Consider the following 15,536-nt stretch of genomic DNA (forward strand, 5'->3'; position numbering starts at 1 on the left):
TCTAGTTTGGGGAGAAAGAGGAAAAACTTGAGAGATTATGGGGTTTCTGTGGCTGGGGAGAGTGCTGGTCTGGAGATGAGAGTGAAGCAACTGCAGAGCAGGTCCTGCTCCCCCAGCATGGCGTCAGAAGGAGCTGTGCCGCAAGGATGCGATTCCAGGGCTGGATGGAGGGATGTGGAGGAAGCAGGACAGCATGTGTTCAGCCTCCTCCTTTAACAGGAGTAGTTAATAGCTGCTAAACACACGGGTTTTTTTAAGAAAAATGGGATGTTCTGTTGGTTGGAGCCCACATGTCGTCTCTGCAAAACACTTGTCTCAACTGCCGTGATCCGTGGGGATCATCTGCTGCTCCCTCTGCAGGGAGGCAATCCCATGCAAAAAGCCAACCACTCCAGCAGGCGTTCCCAGCCCAACACGGGTCCCAGCCCTGAAACATCTGCAAGTATTTATGGAGATAACAGTATCCAGAGGGACTGCCTTTCTGACAGAGCAGGGCAGCCCTGCCGAGGGGGCTGCAGCAGTCACAGCTTGGAGCGAACATTTTGGATGCTGCTGCACAGAAAAAGCAAGAAGGAAAATTTAAAAAGCTGCTTTCAGCTCCTCCCTGCCTGCCAAAATGTTTGCACAAGCTGGGCGTCACCTTATGCAGAAGGGTCCTCTGGGAGCAGTACCACTTGGGATAATGCAAGGGCAGGGATGCTGCAGCGCCAAGCCTGGAGCATCCCGGGAGCAGCCTTGGTGTCAGGGCAGGAGCTCGCTCCAGAGGGTGCACTCAGCAGCACAAACAACAATGATCTCTGGGTCCAGATGCCACAGGGGATTTTTCTTTGGTGGAAATGCTGCTGTGTCCCATAGATGCTTTTTCTCCAGTAGTCAAACAGTGTTTGCTCTCCAGCTCGAAATGCAGACCCCAAGCACCGCCTTCAGGCCCAGCCAGGGTGCCTTCAGGTGGCCATGTCCCCCGTGTGTTTGGTGCCTGTTCACCCCACACCTTCACCTGCTGTGGGATACAGGGGGAAGGACATCAGTACCTGGACAGCAGTGACCCCCTCCTGCAGCACAAGGCAGGCATTGTGGAGGACACTGGCTCTTGCATTGATGGGGCTTGAGGTTTGGCCTCTGCCAGCCCTGGTTTTTATCTTCCAGTTGGTTTCATCACTCTTTCACCTCTTCTGATCTTCCCTACCCCAAATCCTGCAGCTGAGATGTGTAGGAAGGGCTTTGGGGGTGGCCAGACCTTACTGGGGGATGGTGGGAGGTGTCTGCTGCCCCTGCTGCACTTTGCATTCACAGACAGAGTTAGCAACTCAGAAGCAAAAATAAGTCAACTTCCATGCCTGGAGAGGACTTCTGCTAAAGGAGGTTGATGCTGCAGTTGGACCTCAGAGGTTTGTCTTCTCCTCTCTGGTGGGACATCGATGGAGAAGGCAGTGGGGAGGGTTGTCTTGAGGTGCTGTGACCTCATCCAGATGAGGTTGGCCAGGAACTAGGGGCAGGGAGGGCCTGGTTCCTTTTGGCACCTGGAAAATAAGTGGTGGTGTAAGTGGTGGGATTTCAGCGGCTGGAGCAGAGAATCTGGCAGGAGGCTGTTGGTTTAAATCTGCTTGGCTCCATCTCGCCACTAAACCATTCAAATAAAAAAGAAATTAAAAAAAAAAAAAAGAAGAAGAAAAAGAAAAAACCCACCCTCTTACTTTATTTACATTGCACTCAAGTTTCCGCTGTACAAAAGATTTGCAGGTGCAAATATGTCCTGCCTTCATTAACTTCCCCTCCCTTTTTAATTTATGTGATTTCAATTTTCCTTCCCTGTACTGTTAATTAGGGGACCCTCTAATCAGTACCATTATCACAGTGGTATTCATGTTTAGGAAAGCTGCTAAACAAATGCTTGCAAAATTGCTAAATGGCTAATTAATGTCTGTTAATTAAGAAAATTGCTCATGGTAACAAACCATGCCATTGCTGGCAGCAGCTAGAAGGCGAACACTTGTTGAAATTAGTAACGAGGCAGGTAGAGAACATCTGCTCCGGCGCCGGTCCTGGAGCCTGCCGTCGCTTCCCATCACCTACTGACAGAGCTCCTGTGCTTTCTCTACCAATTACACCTCCTTTGACTCAAAAAATACTTTTTTTTTTTTCTTTTTCTCTTTTTTTTTTCCCCCTTTTCCTCACGTTAACACGCACCGGTATATTTCTTGCACCGAGCTCGCGGTTTTTTTTCCAAGCAAATTTTCATTTTGTGCTTTTAAGGGAAATTAAAAAAAAAAAATTAAAAAAAAAATTTAAAGTGGGCGTTCAAGCCCAAAATGTCAGCGACTGCTGCATTGCAGTCTTAAACCTGCACCAACTAATCTCTCCTTTTTTCCCCTAGACATCCTTTCTTTGCTCGCAAGCCATTTCACTGGCATCCTTAGGGAATGCACCTCGAGGAAGGATGTTGCATCCCTTCAGCATGGTGGTGCAGCCCCAGTTGTGCTGGTCAAACGCTGCCCAGGTGTGAGCTGGGACGTGCTCCTCGTCCTCCCTGCTCGCTCCAGCACCTCCAGTGAACCACGGTCAAAACGCAAACCTGGAGGTGTTTCCAACCTTTGGGATGAGAGAGGAAAAAAATCATTTTTATTTTTAAATTTTTTTTCTAGCTTTTTTTTTATATATTTTCTTTTTTTTTTTTTTTTTGTTTGGGGGTAGTTTTTCTATTTCTCCCCAACCTCTCTGGTCCTCTCCTGCATATTTTTTTCCCTTGTTGCACGCCCCTGAAAAGTGTTTCCCTGTGTGTTTATCATTGCAGACTTGGTTGAACCACTGGACCATTTACTCTCGATGTGGCCACTGTATTTTGACAAATGTTCTGATTTTGAATATATATTTTTTTCGCATATATCATTACTCATTGTTCAGCTGCAAATGAATAGAAACTCAATTAAAAAAAAAAAAAGGAAAAAAAAAATTATTTAAAACTGGGAGAACTGACTCCCCGACTGAACAGGTCCACCCGTGAATCCTTTTTTTAGCTCTTTCTGCGCTTTCATGTGCTAATCTATAACCTCCTTCTACTGTCTGACCTCACAGGGACCGCCTGGGTCACAGCCCTCGCCACACGCACAGCCTCCACCCCACAATCCTAACAGCATGATGGGACCCCACAGTCAGGTAAAGACACTAGTGATGGGTAGGGCTGTGAACTGCGACGTGCGCTCGATTTACTTCTTTTTTCCCCTCTGTAAGCATGCTGGGCAGCGGGTACCCGCTCCCCGGGGAGCATCCCCCCGGGCAAACCAGCTCTGAAGAAAAATGTTGGGGTTTTTTTTCCCTTTTTTTTTTTCTTTTTTTTTTCTTTCTTTTTTTTTTTTTTTTTTTTTTTTTTTTTTTTGGTGTTTTTTTGGATATGCAGTTGTCAATGGACTGAGAAGTCAATCGTGGGTATCAGACTGTTTTACCTTCCCAAGGTAGCCTGAGAAATTTAACTTGATTTGGATTTTTAAGCTTCTGTTAGTAGCAGCAGTTGTAAAAAGAAGTAACGTTAAGCCTTTCTTCTTTTTTTTTTTTTTCAGTACTTAGCACTGGGTTTTTTTGTGTGTGCGTGTCTGTATGTGCTTATTTGCCACTTTTTTTTTTTTTTATATATCTCTATATATTTAAACTTGAACATTATCTAACACTCAGGATTTCCCGTGCACTAATTTTAACAGCCTCACCTAGTATTGCCAATGTCAAACACGCTCTCAAACAATAAACCTACAGAGAAAATGTCTATAAAACGGACTCCAGACACCTTTCTCTTTTTTTTTTTTTCCCTTTTGAAACATCACTTTTTTAAAAAGGATGTCTCCAGAAAAAAAAAAACCAAAACAAAAAACCAAACCAAAAAAAACCAAAAGCAGTGTGTACAGGCTAACCAGCGTGCGTGGGGAGTGTGCTGCCTCCCCAGGCTCAGCCCTGACCCCCTTTTGTGTCTCCGCAGCCGTTCATGTCGCCGCGCTACGCCGGAGGTCCCCGGCCCCCCATCAGGATGGGCAACCAGGTACTGTGCTCCCAGGATCCTGGATTTCCTAGGGGTAGCTGTTATTTGGGATGAGGGGGATGAGGGCCAGATGTCCTGCAGACGCTCCTTGGGTTTGGGTGGCAAGCATCACCTCCTTGGTCACCCTTTTTTTTCCTGTGCCGGCTCATCGCTTAATGATGATGGTTTAATTTTCTCTTGAGGTTTGGGCCTATCCAGGGTGGAAACAGCAGTGGGGAATGTGCAGCTTTCCAGCCGTGGCATTCCCAGCAGGGCTGTGCCGTGCTGCATGCTCGCTGCCCGGCTGGATTCTCCCTGCAATCGCAGAAAATTAAAGTGATGGAGATAATCCTGCTGCTGGGTTGACCGAGTGTTTAGATCAGCAGCGGGGTCAAGCGGGGCAGGTCACTGCTGAATTTTTTGGGTTGGGTTTATCCTCTTATCCCAGCTTATACAAGGGCAGTTTGTTTCTGGCCTTGTGGATGGAGGCTTCCACCCCACGCCCTGCCTGGACGCATGCGTGGCCTTTGGTAAAGGAATTCGTCTCCATGCAGATCCATAGAGTGATGACCAGATTTGTCACTAAAGGGAAATTAAAGGAAACCTGTAATTCCTGTGAGCAGCAAAGGTGTCTGTTCAAAAATTATCTCGGGAGCTTGGTTTTTTTTAGCTATCAGCATGATTCTTCTGTAGGTCTAATTAGCAGAAAGAGCAGGATAGTCAGGAAGTAGGATGTACCAGCTTGCTCTGGGTTTGTGCTTGCTGGATTTGAGGCTTGAATCTTTGGAAGTTGCTAACTGATGCTGAGATGTAGCTGAGAAAAACCCAGAAGGGGCTAATGGAGGACCCCCGTGGCTGGAAGAGTCTTCCACCCAGGGCACTGATGGATGATCTAATGAGGTATTAATTCACTGCACCTCCTCATAGGTCAGTTTTAACTGCAGTGGTCTTGGCTCATCCCAGGCTCTGCTGCAGGTGGGCACAGTGAGCTGGACAGGCAGGAGAGGTGGGGGCACTGGTTTGAGGAGGCTGTTCCCACAGCAGGATCAAGCATCCAGGAGTTGGTAAAGTTAATTAGAAGGATTTCATTTTTTCCCCCAAACACCACATGAAAAACACATGTTTGTACCTAGGCAGAGCCCAGCGAGGTTATGGTCACATCCTGAGGGACAAGAGGAATAAATAGGCAGGCAGGAAGGTCAGGCAGCAGAAGTGTAAATATCCACCTCTGCAACCTTCCTGGTTTATCTTCCTCCTGCTGCCAGCTTCCAGCCTGCAAAAAACTTGGGATTGGGCTGATTCTGCCTTGGCACAGCCCTGTGCTCCCAGGGCCTGTGCTGTGCTCCAGCATGGGGATCCTCGGTGTTGGCATCCAGCATAGCAAAGCTGTTTACAGTTTGCTTCCCTCAGGCAGTCAATATCTGCATTTTTCTTCCCCTTTATCTGTTTGGAGTAGTCTTTGAAGCTTAAATAGCAGCATTGCCCGAGTGGAATGTGAGTTTGGGGAGGGGGCCTTGCTCTGCTGCACATGGAGCATCTCCCTACCACAGCCAGTGAATCACTGCCTGGTTTGGCCCAGGTGCTGTGTGTCACCAGGGTGCCATGCTGTTGGTCACCTTTCCCTGCTGGATTTGACACCACTGCCCCGCTCAGCCTGGGTTTTCCCTTGCTTTCCTCAAATACAACAGCATTTGGCATGAAGGGAGGAGGAAATGCCTTGTTTGGGGTTTAGAGAGGGTTTGCAGAAGGATGAGGGAGGCAAAGACCTGGAGGCTGTAGCAGTGGGATGTGGGATGCAGCAGGATGCAGGGGGATGCAGGATGTATTTTTTTAACCTTGCTCCCTTGCTTTCACAGCCCCCGGGTGCTGTTCCCGGTACACAGCCATTGCTGCCCAATTCGATGGATCCCACGCGACAGCAAGGTAAACCCAGCAGAGGAGGGTCAAGCTCTGATGTTCTTAATTAGCTGTTAATTCAGGACCCAGAGTGGCCGTGGTGCCGTGTAACACCCCTGCTCTCCTCCCAACAGGGCACCCCAACATGGGCGGCCCCATGCAAAGGATGAATCCTCCGCGAGGGATGGGCCCCATGGGTCCCGGTCCGCAGGTAAGCCCGGGGCCAGAGCTCATCCTACAAACCATGGGAACGACCTCCTGGGGCTCTGAGGGCTGGGAGTTCCCCCCCCACACCCTGTCCCCCCATTAGTGTTAATGTGTTTTACATTAGGCTTGCATCTGGAAATCCCTCCTTTTAACAGGAGTGAGGTCTTCAGAGCTCATTAAGGGTATTAGAGCCTCCCTCCTGCCCTTCTGTCAGAGGGGATGGCACTTAGCTCCAGCCGGAGCAGCCTTTGAGTGCATTACACTGCCTGCCTGGGAAACAGTTACAACCCTGACTGCAGGAAAGGGGAGGGAGGCTTGCATTTGGAATTAATAAATAAAAAGAAATGGCAAAGATCCGTTTAGCAAAGGGAATAAGGCTTTCCCCTGCGAGGTTCCCCTCCACCTGCCCTTCCTGCTGCCTGCTTGAGCTCTCTGTTTCAGGAAAGGGGAGTAAACTTGAAATTAAGCAGATCTGGGTTAATATATGCTGTCATTTCGTTGATTCACTTCATGGAGTGGCTTGTTGTTGACTCACTCCTGTTTGTTCCTTCTACGAGACTTCAAAACCAGATTACCATATTTTGGTTGGAGGTTTATCCTCTCTGCATCGTCGCCTACGTGGAGTTTGTAGCGCGAGGATCAGAGTCTGTCAGGAGATGAGCGGGTGCGCTGGAGTTTTGTTTTGTTTTTCCCCTGGAGACTGTTGAGATAAGTGAATGTTGTGTAAAGAGGGAGTTGTGTCATGTCTTTAGCACCAACCTGAGGACGTTGCTCAGGGGTGCTCAGCCACGTCCATTAGCACCCAGATCCATCCTAGGGCAGGGGACAAAAAACCTGTGCGAGCGCCGTTCCACAGGCAAGCCCTCCCATAGCACTGCTGCTGTGCCTGAAATCCTCCTTTCCTGGAGGATTACACCCAAAAAGAGGGGAAAAAAAAAAAGAAAAACAAAGGCATTTGCAAGCGTGGCCTGCGCCAAGGCGAGCGGCGGCGGCTTGCCTGGGGGAGGCTGCTTCCCACTTCCAGAGCTCGCCGCGAAACTTGGAAGCGGGGAGCGCGCGCTGAGCGCCGCGTGGGATGGCGGCGGCTCTGGGAGCCGGCAGGAGTTGTGAAATGTTCAGAGCTTTATTTTTGACTCCACCGTTCCCTGTGTATGTACATTAGGGAGAGGTTTTTGAAGAGGCAGCCTTTCCCTGGAGAAGCGCTGGGCTTCCCAATCTGGCACCCGCAGGCGCTGCCTGCCTGCAGCCATCCAGGAATCGGCGCCTGCGCAGGCAGCCACCAAAAATACCGACCCAGACCCAGCAGCCCCTCACACCCTGTGTGCCCTGGGCTTGTTTTCCTTTAAGCTTTGCATTGGGACCTTCCTAAACACTTCTCAGATGATTTCAGAGGGCTTCAGAACATCCAGCCAGGACATCCTGGAGTCCTGACAGCAGCTCCTTATTACACAGCAGTGATGAATCATCCCTTTCAGCTGATTGCCGCTGCCTTTTTCCCTTGAAGAGTCCCATTTGTAGCTCTGCAGAAGCCAGGACAGGGTTTGCCAGCACCAATATGAAGAGGGTTTGTAGCTCTGAGTTTTGGTGGTGCCTTGCCCAGGTCGCTCGGCACAGCTGCGTTCCCTCCTCACCCTCTCTGAGCATCTTTCAGCTGGCTTCGTTTTCCAGCCTTTCAGCTCCAATTAAAAATGCTGAGCCCTTTTTTTTTTTTAAACAAGGGGCTTGATGCTGCTATTCAGTGTAAATGGCTGAAATTTCTATCAATTAAGGACTTGCTGGTAATTTGTTTGGGGAAATCCCTTTTCTGCCTCTTCAAAACAAACTTTGGTGATGCCCTCAGCAGTGCACCGTGCACTGGCGCATCCGTAAATCCAGGTAAAAATTGACAATAGTTAAGTATTAGACTTAAAGTCCAGTTTGGAGCACTCCAAGGGGCTGTGGTGTAGGAAGTGGCCAGCCATCCCTCCTCCTGCTGGAGCAGTTTTTTCTTTAAATGGCAGAAACACAGTCCAAAAAGATGCATTACAGAAGAGAGGGAGGTGGGAGGGGAAGAGTGGCAACGCGACCTAAATCTGGCTGCACGTCGCCTGGAGGGCACATGGAGCAAAGCACAGACCAAATGGAGCACAGCATTCGGGGGATTCCTCTTCCTCCACTGCCTTGGGCTTGGCTTTGTACTAGAGCTGGTTTTAGGAGATGAGGGATGCAGATCTGAGGCTCCCACTCCCAGCTGGAGGCTAAGCCAGAGAGGAATAAGGCAGGAGAGGGGGCCCAGGGGGCTGCCTGCCCTCGCCCGCTCCTCGCGGCTGCAGATCCGCTCTGGGGGATGGAGCAGAGAGCTGGGGAGCAGCAGAAAAGCAAGCCTGGCTTGGTGTTCCCTACTCCAGCAGTCATCCAGGGAGCAAGGAGTGCTCCATCTCGGGGGGAGCTCATGCAGCCTTTCCTCATCTTTACACTGCAGCAGGAACCTTCCAAGTGGTGCCTTTTCTCCTCCTCCTGCCCGTTTTCTCCTGCACAAAGGGAAAAATCCAAAAGGCTGTTGCTGGCGCTGGGGGCTGTGCACAGAGCTGGGAGGGGAATGTTTTCTTTCTGCAGAGAGCAGGGAGAGGGAACTTTGGGGCTCAGCCTGGCTCCCATCCATATTCAGCTGCCTGGGGTTTTTTATAAGCACAATTGCCTCTTATGTTCATCATCATTAATTTTTTTTTTTAAAGCTCGTTTTTGCACACAGACCCACTTGTTTTTTGTTTGTTTATTGGCTTTTTCCCCCCCTTTCTCTTGTCTCTCTGGTGTCCCTGCCCGTTCCAGTAGACTGACCCTTGGTTATCGTTGCAGAACTACGGCAGCGGCATGAGACCTCCACCCAACTCCCTAGGTCCTGGCATGCCTGGAATTAACATGTAAGGCAATCCCCACTCTGGGAGGTTTCACCACTGGCTCGGGGCTGTCTGCAGAAAAACACAATTTATTTTTTCCCCTGTTTAATTTTGTCCCCAGGGGGCCGGGCGCCGGTAGACCGTGGCCGAACCCCAGCAGTGCTAACTCAGTGAGTATCTTGGGCTGGTTGGGAAGGGTCCTGCAAATGGGATCATTCCCCATTAGCTGAGCCCTGCTAATGAGAGGGGGGCTCCCCAGCCTCTTGCTTAGGCTGCTGGGACTCCCATCCTGGCCAGGCTGAAGGGGCACAGGGGGTCTTAGCTGTGCCCTGATGGGATCCAGCCCATGGCTGAAGCTGTCTCTCTTGTCCCTACAGATCCCATACTCTTCTTCATCGCCTGGTACATACGTGGTGAGTCCTCCTGCCCCTGCTGCCGTGGGAGGTGGCACTGGGCTGAGTTTGGAGGTTGGGACTTGGGGGAGGTGTTAGAAAACACAGAGAGGTGGGCAGGGCTCATGTTTGCACATCTGACACCGGTTTTGTCTCCACAGGGTCCGCCCGGCGGAGGTGGCCCTCCAGGGACACCCATCATGCCCAGTCCTGCAGGTACGAGCCCTCTGAGACCCCTCTCTCTCCAGGGCCATCCCTGCCCTGTTGGTAATGACCAATTTTTGTGGCTTTTGGCTTTCTGGGAAGTGAGTAGCATGGGCTTCTTAACTTTGGGATTGCATTTGGGGATGTTCCTACATCCCCCTGTGGATATAGAAGCTGGGGGGGCTCAGGAAGGTGAGGAATTATCCCCCCACCCTTCCCAGCCAGGAGTTAAATTATTTTTCACAGTTGAATTTCTGTGATTAAAAACTTTGTGGATCTTCATTAAATACAAATTAACCAGAAAATGGTGGTAGTTAGAGGGAATTTTGGGTGATAAAATACAAAAGAATGAGTTCAAGTGGCATGAGTTTGTTTTAATTAAGAAATGAATTAATCACCCGACTTACTGGGCTTCACTGTTCCACAGATTCAACAAATTCAAGTGACAACATCTACACAATGATTAATCCAGTACCGCCCGCAGGCAGTCGATCGAATGTAAGTCTGCTTTCTAATAATTTACATATCAGATACCATAACAAATCATAATTAACTTCATCAGTTGAGAGTAAAGCAGTTTAATTGATTTCAGCCATTTGTTACCAAACAGAAATAAAACAAACCATCAAAAAGCGATTAACTCTTGGGCGACTTTGTTAATTTTTTATGCTTATTAAGAGAGCAGCAGTCCTGCTGCTCCGGCCAAGGTGCTGGGTTTTGTGGGATGTGGGCACCCTTAAATCCTGTGGAATGATGGTTGGAATGCTGTGCTGCAGTTCTGGGTTGGCCATCCAGTCAAATTTTATAGGTGAACCCAGAGGACCATGAGCCCCACAGCTTCAGGGGGTGATACAGCCCCAGTTTGTGCCAGGGAATGTTTAGATTGGATATTCCGAAACTTTTTTCATCAAAGGGGTTGCCAAGCATTGGAATGTGCTGCCCAGTGCAGTGGTGGAGTCACCATCCCTGGAAGTGTCCAAGAAATGTGTTGCTCTGGCACTTCAGGGTATGGTTTAGTGGGGGTGCTGAGTTGACTGTTGGACTTGGTGATCTCAAAGGACTTTTGCAGCCTCAACAGTTCAGTGATTCTGCCATACCTCCCTCCTTGCCCTGCTGCAGAGGGATGGCTGGGGCAGGGACAGTGCTCAGGAGCCACCGTGGCAGGTGCTTGGGCTTGTTTTGTGGCTGATTTTGGTTTTTATCACCTTTTCCTTGTGCAGTTCCCAATGGGCCCCGGCTCTGACGGCCCCATGGGCGGCATGGGCGGGATGGAGCCCCATCACATGAACGGATCATTAGGTGAGCCTTGGTGTCCTCCATCCCCTGGGGACACTGGCAGAGCATCCCAGTGCCTGTTCCCATCCTGGGCTTGGCCCCCAGTTGGCACCAGTGCTCAAAGCAGAGCCTTTGGGTGGAAGTCAGGGGGCTGTGGGGGGCACAGGGCCATAGCTGCAGGCCCAGTAAGGCTCTTCTCCTTTCTCTCCCCTCTCTGCAGGGTCAGGAGACATAGATGGACTTCCAAAAGTAAGTGGGGTTGGTTGCAGGGTGGGTGTGGTGGCTCTGCCCTTCCCTCAGCACTGGGGTGCTGCTGTGACCCTGATGGATGGGGACACAGGGAGTGTGACTGGGGTGGGCAGGGCTGTGTCCTGCCCCTGTGGCATTTCAGGGGGCTGTGGGGACCTGCTCACCACCTCCCCTCCATCTCCCACAGAATTCTCCAAACAACATAAGTGGCATTAGCAATCCCCCGGGCACTCCAAGAGACGACGGGGAGCTGGGAGGCAACTTTCTCCATTCCTTCCAAAATGACAATGTGAGTGAGTGAGTGCCTGCTTGTGGATGGGGGGACAGTCCCCGAGGTGTCCCAGCACTGGGATGGGTGGGCTTGGCACAGTGGGAGCCTTTTGGACTTGGGTTGTGCCGTGTGGGAGCTGCTGCAGGACAGAAAAGTGGGCAGGAGGAACTAAGGCAGTGGGTGGAGGCTTGGGGTCTGTGGTGGGATGGGGTACACAGGTGGAGAGGAGCTGGTGCAGAGGTGGCTGGGCTGGCCTGGCCAATTGGAGGCTCCGTGGGTGGCTGCAGACATCCCTCCTGTTCTCCCTCTATTAGCAGCATATACACATGTGCATGTTAATTATTTGTTTCAAACTGCATCTCACCCCATACTGTTCTGCTGATTTTCTTCCTGGAAAAACAAGTTACAGCGCAGATTAGGCCCTGATCAATTGGAGTCTCCAGCATATCCTTTCTTCCTGGTTTATTAGATCCAATTAGGTTGCTGTGTAGTTGTCATCAGCCTCCTTTTGCATCCCTCTCTTCGATGTCCGGGGCTGTGACCTGCCTGGTTTCTCACCGTGGCTCTGTCTCTCTTGCAGTATTCCCCCAGCATGACGATGAGTGTGTGATTTCCCTCCCCCTCCTCCTCTCCAGGATCAAGAGAGTCAGCTGCCGTTCGGAGGATCTCAACGAATTATGCAAGAAGAAGAAGAAGAAGAAGCTAGGTGTATGGGCAGGGACACGCGTGGTGGGGGCCAAAACCCCAGGTTTAGTTTCATGCAATAAAAAGGCTGAACTTTTTATTCCATAAAACATGAAGGACAAAACTTAAAATATTTCAAGACATGACAAGACCCTTCTTTGTGCAGAAGGGTTTATATATGTACATGACACTTCTTTTTGGAAACAAACGGAAGCCTCTAGCACCCAACTCCGATCTCTTTGCTTTGTTCTTTTAAATAAAGACAGAAACCGAACCTGTTGTATGTTTGTGCCGTGCGACACCAGGAAGCTAGTCTAGATATGAAATCATGTTGTCTCTGTTGTAGTCATTTTTTTAAATAAACTGGACAGTTTACAATGGTGGTTTTCGTTCAGAAGCCCTGTTTTTCTTTTTTTTTTTTTCCTTTTTTTTTTTTTTTTTGTTTTGGGGGTTTTTTTTCCCGTGTATTTTTTGGGGTTTGTTTGGGTTTTTTTTTTTTTGGTTCGTTTGCAGCACAACGCTTCCTCCTCCAGTTAACAAGATCTGCTTTGGGGAAGAGACTCCAGCACCTCGTTATAAACTTGTTTAATGCAGGTGACCCCTTCTAGGATCACATCCTCCAATGAATCGTGATCTTGCTCTCTGTGACTGTGGCATGCACTGTGTTAGTCTTTCCCCCTCCTCTGAGTACAAGAAGAAATCTCTTATCCCTCTCTTCCCCAGAATCCTTCAGCTGGTTCACTGCAAAAATAAATTTTTTTATTAACTATTTTTTTTTAATCCACCAAAAAAAAAAAAAAAAAGGGTTAATCTGACCTGGGACTTTGAAACTGTGATCTCCAGCTAACTTTGGGATTTTCTGGGGGTTTTATTTGCTTTGGGGGTATTTTGCGGGGGGGTTTCTTTTCTTTAGAGATGTGCTCTTTGTCAGGATTTCACTTATCTATGATTTGGAACTGGATGGAGATATTTTTTAAGGAATTCTTGTTGTTAAAATGTAACCTTGCTATTCTGTAGGCTCGCTCTGTAATAAGAAAATAAAAATTAATGGCAAGCATCGAAGGCCCTTCCTTCTGGTGGGAGAGGAAGGGACGAGCCAAGGCGGCGGGTTGGGATCTCTGTACATGACACTACCCTGTAGTTTGGTCTTGGTTTTTCTCCAGCTCCCATTTCTGCTCCATGTATATCATATTCTGTAAAATATTCTCTCCCTTGGATTTGACCTTTGTGCGGATTATTGAAAGCATTGTATCTTGTTTCAGTGTTTTTTCTTACCTTGTAGTCTGGTTCGAAAATTACCGAGAGGGGAAAAAAAAAAATAATTATTATACATTGTAGTTTGTGTACGATATTTGTTGATAATGTTTTATTAAAGGGATGTCTTTTTTCCGCACCCCTTCATTGAAATGTTTTTGGGGGACATTTGGCTTGTTTTTATTATTCTGACTGCAAGACATGAGATGACAAAACAATTTTTTTTTTTAGTGTGTAATACGAATAATATTTTTTTTTAATGTTTGCCTTCTTTTTCTTAGGCATTTTCATTCTGCTTTACCTGTAGAAAGGAGGGAGGGAGGGAGGGAGGGAGGGAGGGAGGGGCGGGTGAGATGGGGGGGTCTGAGGGTGTCAGTCTCATAGTTACAGTCAGGTTAATATTTTCCAATTAATGCAGATTTGTTGCATTGCATACCCAGGGACTCCCCAAGGGGTCAAATTTTTACCTTTTCCACTTTACATCTTGTTTAGGTGTGGGGGGTTCTTTCCTTTTTTTTTTTTCTTTATTTTAGTTTTTTTGTTCTGATGTGAGGAAATGAAAGGACCGGTTTTAATGTATTTTAAAATGAATAGCTAAATTATTGTCTTCATTGGTATGGGATGGTTTTTTGAATGAAACGGTTCCACCTCCTCCCCCCTCCCCCTGCTGTAATAAATATCAACATAAACATTTGATTTCGGTGCTCTGCAGTTTGTTCCTGGTGTTTGCTACCAGACCCAGGGTGGGAGTTGGGTATTTTTTTCCAACCTTTATCAAGGGCCAAACCCCAGATTTGGGGTGCAGGAGCAGAGGTGATGCAGAGCTGAGGTGGCATTTTAGGAGGGCTGTCTGAGCCTGGGAATTCAGACTCCCAAAGAGATTCAGGATGCAGTTCAGGACCTGGGTGAAGTTTAGTGCTGCCTGTTAGTTTGTTGGATTTTTTGGTTTTTTTAAAGCATGTTGAAAATTTAGCCTAGAAAATGGTCAGTGTTGTCTGCACTGGGCTGAGGCTGGATGCTTGCCCTCCCCACACGCAGCCCATCAGGCTGCAGGCAGAAAGGAGTGTTTTAGGGGCTAAGAAGGGAATTTTGGTACATTGTTCCTCAGGCTTTGCTAATTAGAAGCTGGAGGAGTTGGGATACCAGCATGGTGATGGAGGCTGGTCTGCCCTGCAGCAGCTCCCTGGGCCAGGAGCTGGGTGCTGCTACTTCCCTTTGCCAGAGTCCTGCACTGCTGGGAGGTAAAGGAAGGGGAATATGAGTTGTTCTCAAATATATAAATATTGAACTTGCAGTGGGGTCAGTGACCCCTCCTGGGGCAAGAGCTGCTGTGCACCCACCCAGGAACAAACAGCTCTAGGAGCTACTGGGGATGGAGAAACCCAGGCAACCCAAGCTGGTTCCCCAATGGGCAGCATCAGAGCCTGGGGGAAAGATTGGGCCTGTGCTTTGCAGGAAATAGAGTTTAGAGCATTGTCCATCACTTGGTTTCATGACCCCTGAGGGGTTGAAGCTGATGAGGAAATCCTGCCCTCCCAGACCCCAGGGCCATCCCTGCCTCCCCAGGCCCTGCTTGACTGCCCAGAGCAGCAGGCTCCTGCACTGCTGCCTGTTATGTTTTTATTGTGGGGCATAGAAAAGTCCTTCCTGTTGGTTCTTAAGGGTTACAGGCTGGTATTATTAAATATCACCATGAAACTGCCAAGTTCCCTCCTCGAAACGTCTCCTGAGCCCAGCCTCAGGGATAATTGTCTCCACCATTAGTTTTCATTAAATTAAATGCAGGAGGAGGATCAGAACAACCAGGGGCTCCAGGCTGAGCACGGTGTGTACTTGTTGGCACGATGTGTGCAGCCTGTGGAGCTGGATTTTGCAGTGGGAGCGGTTCAGGGGGAGTGTGGAGTGGTGGAGAGCTCTCCTGTGGGCAGACAGGCTCCTCTGGGTCCTGCAGATCTCCCTTGTGGGCAGCCAGGCTCCTCTGCCTCCTCATCTCGGGCTCCTGCCACCCCATTCTTGTGTGTTCTGCTTCCCTGGCTGCCGTTCATGAAAAGTTAATGCCTGGCCCTGGTCCGTGCTGAGGTAATGCCATTCGTCTGCTGATGAGCCTTTATAACTTATTGATGCCAGCCCAGATGTGCTTCTGTGACCCATTGTTGGGCTCCCCAGCCCACTTCCCTCAGCTGGGCCGATTCCAGCAGGCAGCACTGGGAGAGCTGAGCCGGGCA

General features: G+C 49.1%; 1 protein-coding gene across 2 annotated transcripts in view; it reads left to right on the forward strand.

Annotated features, from left to right (window-relative positions):
• Nucleotides 1-12,437, forward strand: part of SSBP3 (single stranded DNA binding protein 3) — a 54,542-nt gene extending 42,105 nt beyond the window's left edge. The window contains exons 6-18 of one of the 2 annotated variants that reach the window (XM_030226338.2): nt 3,073-3,153; nt 3,965-4,024; nt 5,860-5,926; nt 6,034-6,110; nt 8,942-9,006; nt 9,104-9,152; nt 9,360-9,395; nt 9,536-9,590; nt 10,006-10,076; nt 10,799-10,877; nt 11,074-11,102; nt 11,290-11,391; nt 11,954-12,437. In XM_030226338.2, the coding sequence (XP_030082198.2) occupies nt 3,073-3,153; nt 3,965-4,024; nt 5,860-5,926; nt 6,034-6,110; nt 8,942-9,006; nt 9,104-9,152; nt 9,360-9,395; nt 9,536-9,590; nt 10,006-10,076; nt 10,799-10,877; nt 11,074-11,102; nt 11,290-11,391; nt 11,954-11,983 (801 nt within the window). In that variant the 3' untranslated portion in view covers nt 11,984-12,437. The remainder of the gene's footprint in view (nt 1-3,072; nt 3,154-3,964; nt 4,025-5,859; nt 5,927-6,033; nt 6,111-8,941; nt 9,007-9,103; nt 9,153-9,359; nt 9,396-9,535; nt 9,591-10,005; nt 10,077-10,798; nt 10,878-11,073; nt 11,103-11,289; nt 11,392-11,953) is intronic. The other variant, XM_050977172.1, reaches the window with a different exon arrangement.
• Nucleotides 12,438-15,536: the final 3,099 nt, after the last annotated feature.

Source organism: Serinus canaria, chromosome 8 (assembly GCF_022539315.1).
Source record: "Serinus canaria isolate serCan28SL12 chromosome 8, serCan2020, whole genome shotgun sequence".
Taxonomy (NCBI): domain Eukaryota; kingdom Metazoa; phylum Chordata; class Aves; order Passeriformes; family Fringillidae; genus Serinus; species Serinus canaria.